This window comes from Pantherophis guttatus, chromosome 4 (assembly GCF_059756535.1).
Source record: "Pantherophis guttatus breed Tessera chromosome 4, ASM5975653v1, whole genome shotgun sequence".
Classification (NCBI taxonomy): Eukaryota; Metazoa; Chordata; class Lepidosauria; order Squamata; family Colubridae; genus Pantherophis; species Pantherophis guttatus.
The window spans coordinates 29,862,565-29,872,238 of record NC_142066.1 but is presented as its reverse complement, the minus strand read 5'-3'; the positions used below and the strand labels follow the sequence as shown (position 1 = coordinate 29,872,238).

General features: G+C 40.6%; 1 protein-coding gene across 3 annotated transcripts in view; it reads right to left on the bottom strand.

The window, feature by feature from the left end:
- Window positions 1-1,002: 1,002 nt before the first annotated feature.
- Window positions 1,003-9,674, bottom strand: part of TNNT1 (troponin T1, slow skeletal type) — a 38,165-nt gene continuing 29,493 nt past the window's right edge. For all 3 annotated transcript variants that reach the window (XM_034423199.2, XM_034423200.2, XM_034423202.3), the window contains 5 exons: window positions 6,767-6,880; window positions 5,281-5,390; window positions 5,075-5,165; window positions 3,190-3,230; window positions 1,003-1,258 (listed from right to left, as the gene is read on the bottom strand). In XM_034423199.2, the coding sequence (XP_034279090.1) occupies window positions 1,213-1,258; window positions 3,190-3,230; window positions 5,075-5,165; window positions 5,281-5,390; window positions 6,767-6,880 (402 nt within the window). In that variant the 3' untranslated portion in view covers window positions 1,003-1,212. The remainder of the gene's footprint in view (window positions 1,259-3,189; window positions 3,231-5,074; window positions 5,166-5,280; window positions 5,391-6,766; window positions 6,881-9,674) is intronic.

The following is a 9,674-nucleotide window of genomic DNA, read 5'->3' as shown; positions in this document are numbered from 1 at the left end:
ATGAGAGAGAGCATGATGCCAACAGCCTTGAAAGTGGAATTCCATAGCATGGCATTGCAGCATGAAGTACCCTTCACATCTATATAACAATTAAGGTAAAGACAGATATAATTAACAGCCACATCTTCCCTCTCCCTGTTTTTTTCTTTTATTATTATTTCTTCTGGATTTTTAACCATTTGCTGGATGTATTTCCACATTCAGAAAAATTTATGCTATTTTGTTAATCATCTGTTCTCTGATAAATATCTTAATATGGGCTTGGGACACACAAAGCAGAAGTAGGCCAGCTTTGATGGCTTGGAGGACTGTTCTTAAATTTGTGGGTGGAGAGGTGTCTAGAAGGATGGTTCCAAATGGGCAATGCAATATCATACATGGGATTAAGTTTTGATTTTTGAGGAGATGGGGAGACCAGAGAGGATCCTTCCTTCCTTCCTTCCTTCCTTCCTTCCTTCCTTCCTTCCTTCCTTCCTTCCCCATTTTTGTTGAGTTCCCCATTGTTAGAAAACAATGCCTCTGACTTGGAGAGATTATAGTTGGAATGTGATCCAGAGGTCTCAGATTGGAGCTTTGAGACGTCAGACAATTTTGAGATGATAAACTCTTCACTCCTGGTATAAACAAAAGCAAAAAAAAAAAAAAAAGAGGAGAGGGCAGTTGTAAATAGAACCTTTAAGACATTGTTTCTCAACTTTAAGCATGTTGGCTGGGGAATTCTGGGAGTTGAAGTCCATGTATCTTGAACCTGCTGAGGTTGAGAAACACTGCTCTAAATGATACTGCATCTCCACCAGAAGTCAGAAGAGGATCAGTTTCATAAAAAGATGTTGATAAAGCTGGGCCCAAAAAAATGTGTGCAAGTAAATCAATACACTTTTCCAGTTCCCATCACTTTGCAACTTTAACTTTTTCCCCCCTGTTTCATTAATCAATTAAATAATTATTTGTTCCATTTGGGTCAATCATTGATATCAGAAAGAAATGGAATTGCTGGAGAGATTCATGAAGAAGAGAGGTTGATTTATTGTGTGGCTTGTGGCACAAGACTGATCAGAGAGGCACATGACAAGGAGTCAGGGAGTGGGACAGGAAAGCATTCAATTCAATACAAAGCAACACAAGGAAAAGAAGGATGAGATGTAATCAGCAGTCACTTCTGTTGCCAGGGAGACTTTCAGATTGGGCTCCACATGCTGAGTTGCTTCCCTTTTACTTCCAGCGACCACCAAGCCTGGTTTTTCCAGCACCCTTTTTGCTGTTGAGGAGAATATACATACATATATATCACAATGTGTGGTTACTAACAGCAAACATTTTTGTACAATATTCACAGAAATGTGTAATTTCTGTGTAAAAATCAAACCAAAATTCTAAGACATGAATATGCATTTATTCCTGAAAGTTATAGAACAGACAATGATCTTGCATTTAAAATGACTCCCACACACAAAAAAGTTGGGGTTGCGGGGAAGTATAAACATAGGGGGAAAAAATCCTTTGCAATCCCGGGCTTCCCTGCCATTTTGAAACAATAAATATATAAAGAATCCAATTTATAAAAATAAGAGAAAAAGAGATGGAGAGGAGGCAAGAGGAACGGGAAAACTCAGTGTAAGCATTACACTAAGGGTTAAAATTTACCAGGCAAGCTATGCTTCCCAAATCATTGGTGACCACTAATTTGCAAAGAGACTCATTTTTAAAATTAAGTTTGCTGCCTTTTTCACCTCCACTTATTGAGGCTCACTTTTTTTAAAAAAAATCTTCTCACAATATAATATTCTCCCAGCCATGCACAAATATTTTGAAGGTGAAAAACATCTTCCTATTGGGTAAATAAAGGTAAAGGAGTCCCTGCAGGTTTTACTCCACTAGATGTTGCCGACTATAGGGGGCAGTGCTCATCTCCATTTCAAGGCCATTGAGCCAGTGCTGTCCCAAGACATTTCCATGATCATGTGGCCAGCATGACGTCACCGAGTGCTGTTACATTTCCATTAGAGTGGTACCTATTTATTTACTCGCATTTGCATGTTTTCAAACTACTAGGTTGGCAGGAGCTAAGATGAAGCCAGGGGCTCACCCCATCGCATGGCGCTCAGGTCTTGAACCTGGGCTGCCAGCTTTCCAGCCAAGAAGCCCAGTGTCTTAACTGCTGAGCCATGGCACCACTCTATTGCAAAAGTTCATATATTTAGTGGTGCTAATAGGGTGTATGATAGGGAAAATTGGAATGTGGGATTCATCTCTCTCTTTTTAAATAGAATGAAGCACAATAACTTAATAACTCAAATGCACCTTCATATTTCCATAACGGGGGGCCTTGAAATTTAAACACACATTTTACAAAAATTGAAACATCTGGATTAGAACAAAGTAATCTGTTCATTCCTGCCCCCACCCCACCAATCTTAGGGGAAACTTTCCTGATTCAGCTGTCTTCAATAGGCTGGAGTTTCTCAACTTTGTCGGCATGAAGATGCATGGACTTCAGCTTCCAGAATTGCTGACTGAGGAACTCTGGGAGTTGAAGTCCACACATTTTCAAGCTGATAAGATTGAGAAATGCTGGACTAAAGTGACATAGTCTTCAGCTAACATTAAGGGAAGAACAATGTTTATTTACAGGCATCCAGCAGTGAGACCCTTGGTAACCAAAAAGATTATTTTTCTCATGCCCAAACAAATCAGAAGGAGGTTGGCAAGATGAGACCATTAGCTCATAGGAAATTAAGTTTTTCTCATGAGTTTTGTGTAGATAACAGTTAATTTAATTTAATTTATCACATTTCTATGCCACCCAACTCCCAAGGGACTCTGAAAAGAACTTCATTTCCCACAAGTCTTAGTTCTTATAAGCTCTGTTATACTTCTTTTGTGGCTGTGGGAAAAGTGCCATTGATTAGTCTGTAAGAAACATGCAAAGGAAAAAAAGAAAAAGAAAAGGAAAGAAAGCATAGCAACCAAAGCACGTGGTAGTCTAGAAATTCTGTAATTGAACAAACATATGTGGTTTTGTCTCAGGACATGAATTTAAGACAGTGTCTAGTCCTACATTAGAAATATCTGTGCTCCACTGGTAAAAATACACATGGTTGTGGGCATAAAAATAAGGGGAAAGTGGAATTTGAGTTAAAAAAAAGTTGTTGGATTTATGTTGCTCCCATTCACACACAGGTTACTCACAACTTCTGGGCGTGGCTGATGCGATTGTACAGAACATTGATCTGGAGGAGGGGAAGATAAAAACAAACAGAATGGAAGTGATGTTAATATGATTTCAGCATCATAGAAGGCGCCATTTTAAAGAATAACTGGCTTTTAATGCTTCCTTTTTATATAAGCAACTATAAATAGTTCACCAGGCTTACTCAGTAATGTATCCAAGTAATTCATTTTTTTTTGACAGAACTTATGACAAATTTAGCTACGACTGGCGTTAAGAACAGAAGCTGAGTAAATACTAATATGCGCACAGATTTCAGAAAGATGACTGGTCTCATAATGGGCTGGCCAGGCAACAGAATATTTATATATTGGCTTCATTGGTCGTTCTAGCAGATGGACAATGGTAGAGTTAATTGTGGCCTTGAGGTACTTGAGAGAATAGAGAGTAGGTAGCCCTCAATTTACCACCACAACTGAGCCCAAAATTTCCATTGTTAAGTGAAACATTTGTTAAGTGAGTTTTGCCCCATTTTACAGCCTTTCTTGCCACAGTTTAAGTGAATCACTGCAGTCGTTAAGTTAGTAACACGGTTGTTAAGTGAATCTGGCTTCCCCATTGATTTTGCTTGCCAGAAGGTTACAAAAGGGGATTGATCACATGATCCCAGGACACTGTGACTGTCATAAATATGAGTTAGTTGCCAAGTGTCTGAATTTTGATGCGGATAAAGCAACGGTCGTAAATGTGAAAAACATGGCCATGTCACTTTTTTCAGGGCCGTTGTAACTTGGAATGGTCAATAAATGAACTGTTGTAAGTCGAGGACTACCTCTATTTAGATTCTTTTGAGTTTCTAAAACATTTCCTTATTCCACATGCTGTGTTCTCCAACAGGCCATGTCTTTCTGTATACAAGTAATCCTCAATTTACAACCATTCTTTTAGTGACTGTTCAAAGTTAGAACAGCATAAAAAATGAGACTTATGACATTTTTCCTACTTGTGATCATTGCAACCTCACCTGGTCACGTGATCAAAATTGAGACACTTGGCACCGATTCATATTTGTGACAGCTGCAATGTCCCAGGATCACATGATCCCCTTTTACGACCTTCTAAAAAGCAAAGTCAATGGGAAAGTCCAATTCTCTTAACAACCATGTTACTAATTTAACAATTGCAGTGATTCACTTGACACCAATGGCAAGAAAGGATGAAAAATGGAGCAAAACTCACTTAACAACTGTCTTGCTTAGCAATAGAAATTTTGGGCTCAATTGTGTTGTAAGTCAAGGATTACCTGTAAACACTTTATCTTAAAAATACCCCAGTTACTTTATTCCATGGAAAGGGATTACAGGGAAAGAAGTGACATTTCTGAAACTTCTTACCATTTTAAAATTTCATTACATATATACCAACATCAAAAAAGGAAGAATTTAAAAAGCAACAAACCATTGGAATGTTTGGTCAGGATATTAGAAGGGTATGATTAATCTCTAAGAATGATTAATGAAATTTTACATTAGGATTAAGAGCAGTGGTGGGATTCAAGTAATTTAACAACCGGTTCTCTGCCCTAATGATTTCTTCCAACAACCAGTTCACCAAACTGTTCAGAAAGTTAACAACTGGTTCTCCCGAAGTGGTGCAAACTGGCTGAATCCCACCACTGATTAAGAGGCACAAAACACAGAATTTTGAAGATGCAGCAGTGGAGAAATTAAAAGATGAGAAAGATTTCCCTTCCCTACCAGGAAGTTTTATCAACTTGGGAGAAAGTTATAACTTTCTGGCATTTCATGATGCCCCTCTGAACGTGCTCTTTCAGCTTTAACAGCTTCTTTCAAAAGACAAAACCTGCTTTCATCCTTCTCCTCCCCAACCCTCTTGTCTTCTTACCTCATATTTTTGACGTCTGAGTTTCTCCATCAGATCAAACTTCTCTGATTCTAGATGATGGATCCAATCATGGAGCTCTTTGGCCTTTTCCCTGGAGACACAGGAAAATATGATCCTCCAGTAATGCCACAACACCCTTCAGCCTAGGTCTCCTATCCACCCCACCCTAGGAATGCGATCACACAGAGTTCTCCTCTGGGTCCTACCTCAGTTGTTGCTCGCCTAAATTATCTATGCTCAAAGGTTTTCGTCGCTCTGATAAGATCCGGATCTTCATTTCTCGGCCGGTCTGCCGCTTGCCACGTTTTTGCTCTGCCTGAAAAACAAAATAACAGAATAACAGAGTTGGAAGGGACTTGGAGGTCTTCTAGTTCCATCCCATGCTCAAGCAGGAGGCCCTACAACATTTCAGACAAATGGTTGTCCAATCTCTTCTTTAAAACTTCCAATGTTGGAGCATCCACAACTTCTAAAGGAAAGCTGTTCTACTGATTAATTGTTCTGTCAGGAAATTTCTTCTTAGTTCTAGGTTGCTTCTTTCCTTGATTAGTTTCCATCCATTGCTTCTTGTCCTGCCTTCAGATGCTTTGGAGAAGAGGTTGACTCCAGTGGTGGGTTTCAAATTTTTTTACTACCGGTTCTGTGGGTGTGGCTTGGTGGGCGTGGTATGGCTTGGTGGGCGTGGCAGGGGAAGGATACTGTAAAATCTCCATTCCCTCCCCAATCCAGGGGAAGGTTATAGCAAAATCCCCATTTCCTCCCAATCAGCTGGGACTTGGGAGGCATAGAATAGATGGGGGTGGGGCCAGTCAGAATTTTTACTACCAGTTCTCCAAACTGCTCAAAATTTCTGCTACCAGTTCTCCAGAACTGGTCAGAACCTGCTGAAACCCACCTCTAGTTGACTCCCTCTTCTTTGTGGCAGCCTTAATATCAGGTTGGGTGGAATGTTGGACAGGCTGCCTTCTAGGCAAGTGAGCCCATGCCTTGGCTAACTCCTCTCCAGCTACCTGCCTTGCTCTACCACCAACCTCCTGGAATGAGAGCAAACCACATGCAGGCATGCATTTCCTCTTTCTCCTTCTACTTTCTGCCAGTGTCTGCCCAAAACCGCTAATCTACTGTTAAAGATTCTGGTTGGGGCCCCCAATGAACTGAAGCATCAGAGCTATAGGACTCCAAAATTGCAGCAGCATCATTGAGAAGAGGCCGAGTCTGGAATCAGGGACAGTTGCTTTTCTAGAAATGTGTAATCGCTTATATGGAACTTTCTCCAAGATGCAGCTGCTTGCCTTTTAAAAAACAATGAGTAAATCTCATGAGATGTTTACATTCTCTCATAAATTCATGCCAGAGTAGCCTTACTACATAAGATCTCAGGGGCACCTTTGCCAAAAGTCATAGAATGATGTCCATTTCTCGAAATGGTAGTTTACTCCTTAGACACAATTATAATATATATTATATTTTTATTGGGCACCTGGAGAATAGGATCAAGGTTCTACTCCCTAGAGTAGTAGTCTATCAAATCAAAACGACTTGATTGTGTCACCCACCATAACAGACAGAACATTTCTTATGGGATTATATTTTGCAATAATAGATTCATGTGCAGCTTCATCTTGATGTCTCCGCCTGAAAGAATAAAATAAAATTGTGGTTCCCTCCCAAGTGAAGCCACCACAAGCTTACTTTGATCAGATATCCACCAAAGTGAGCTCCCATGTTGGACAGCACTTTCTTCTTCTTAGCATCATCTTCAGCTCTTTTCTTGGCCTCTTCTTCTTCTTTCCTCATCTTTTCTTCCTGCAGAGGAGGACACCATGGAGAACATTATTAAAAGGTGCTTTCCCTGCTCCCTCTTGGGAAGAACTATCAATGTGTCCTTCTATATCAGACGGAAAACTATGGAGACTCCAGGCTATGCAAAGATTTCCAAAGATCTTTGGTATATCCTTCCAAGACTTTCATTGTCAGCAAATGATGGAGCAGATGATGGATGATTTAAAATACCAATAGCAATCATAATCATTGTATTATGATTACAATACAATACACTGTACAATACACTGTATTGTACTTCATTGGTTTAATTACATTTAAATTAAAATTATATATTCTCCTGTTCCTTTCCATTTCTTAGGTTAGTAAGTTTACTTTATTGATTAGCCTTTGGGCCATATCAAAGTTCAGAGTTCCAGACACAAATTATTACTAAAATCTGATAAAAACAATTTAAAATGGAACTGGATCAAATACAATTTAAAATGAAATTGGAATAAAATACAATTCAAAACAAATCTGGAATAAAATACAATAATTTAATATATAGATAAATAAAATATGATAAAATTATATTTCAGTGTCACTCCTACAATCTACCCCAATCGGTCCCATATCTGCCGATCTCAACCAAACCATTTTGCTTAAGTACCAAACTGTGTTAAATGTTACTTTCAGATTCTGGCCGCACATAATGTAAGTTGTTTTGATATGGGGATCCCAATGGGTCATACATTTGGTATGTAGACCAAGGTGCCTGTCTTTCATCCTCTTATACAGGCAACAATCAAATAGGATGTGAGTCAGGTCTTCTACCTCTGCCTCTCCATAAATGCAGAGACGTCCATTGTAGGGTATAGAATGGAATCTCCAATATCTGATCATTGTGTCAAGCTGTTCGAATCTCGCTCACGTAAATATCTCCATAAGATGTTTTGGCAGTTGTAACTTTAAATCGCTACTGTGTTTCCCTGAAAATAAGACCCTGTCTTATATTTTTTTTGAACCCTGAAATAAGCACTTGGCCTTATTTTCGGGGGAGGTCTTATTATTTTGGGGCGCATGGAGCAAGACGGGGCTCCTCTTGCTGTCTTACCTGATTTCCACCTCTGTCTCCCTAATCCTAACCCGAGGAAATGGCGGGACTGGCTGCGCAGACCACCCCAATGATGCCCTTGACGTGATGTCCCATTGCCTGGAGGCCATGTGGATCTGGATGGGGAGGAACAGGCTCAACCCCTCCAAGACCGAGTGGCTGTGGTTTCCGATGCCCCGATATAGCCAACTGATACCATCGCTGGCTATTGGGGAGGAGATCTTGTCCCCCTCGGAGAGGGTTCGCAACTTGGGCGTCCTCCTGGATACGCGGCTGTCTTTAGATGATCATATGACGGTTGTGACCAGGGGGCTTTCTATCAGGTTCGCCTGATTTCCCAGTTGCATCCCTTTCTGGATCGGAATGCCTTACGCACGGTCACTCACGCCCTTGTCACTTCCTGTCTGGAATACTGTAACACTCTCTACATGGGGCTCCCCTTGAGGAGCACCCGGAGGCTCAAACTGGTCCAGAATGCGGCCACGTGAGTGGTTATGGGAGCGACTCATCGCTCCTGGGTAACACCTCTCTTGTGCAAGCTGCACTGGCTCCCAGTGGTCTTCCGGGTGCGTTTCAAGGTGCTTGTCACCATCTTCAAAGCGCTCCATGGCTTAGGACCGGGATACCTACAGGACCGCCTTCTACCACCGAATGCCTCCCAAAGTCCAATACGCTCTCACAGAGAGGGCCTCCTCAGGGTGCCGTCAGTTAAGCAATGTCGGCTGGCGATCCCCAGGGGGAGAGCCTTCTCTGTGGGGGCTCCTGCCCTATGGAATGAGCTGCCCCCGGATATAAGAAGGATCCCCGGCCTCCGTGCCTTCCGTCGTGCTCTGAAGACTCTATTGTTCAATCAAGCCGGCCTGACCGGATAAATTAATGTTAATGGGTTTTTAATTGGTTTTAAAGGGGGTTTAGTTAAGGGTTTTAAAAAACGGTCAAATTGCTTTAATTATTTTAATGGTTTTTAATTTTTGTGATGGGTTTGTTTTAATATGGCTGTACACCGCCCTGAGTCCTTCGGGAGAAGGGCGGTATAGAAATGTAATTAAATAAATAAATAAATAAATAAATGTGCTTAAATATTTTTGGGGAGGGCTTATTTTCAGGGAGGGCTTATTTTAGCACATGCGCTCAAACGCCCAATTGGGCTTATTATCCAGGGAGGTCTTATTTTTGGGAAATAGGGTATCTATTTGAAAAGTATGCTTGTATTTGCTCAGCCATTTCAAGTTACCTACCTTATTAAGAATAGCTATATCATTTTGGGCATCTAGATCCTTAATTCTTTGGACAGCTCTTTTTTTGAATTGTTCTCCTGTCTCCAGACAGGAGGCCACAGCTTCTTACAAAATTTGTTAGTTTGGTGATCCAGGAGATTTGTGATTGTGATTTTATCTGCTCTAATAGACATAACTTGGGGAGTCTATCAGTCACCATTTCATTGACTTTGTGCCAGTAGTTATATGTTCTAATTTTGGATAGTGCATGAATTGTATGAATTCCCAATTTAGCTCTAATTGCTGCAGCAGATGTTCTACATCCTTAGGTATTATCTCAGTTAGAAGATTGTGACAGAACATTGAAAAGACAAGTGGGGCTCTTGTTTTGAAATGTTCCAACCAAGAATATACAACTATTGTTGTCTGACTTAGGAATGTTTGAAGAATTTTAGCTCTGCAAATTCACATAGAAAATGCCTAGATTCACAGACTCAGAAAGAGA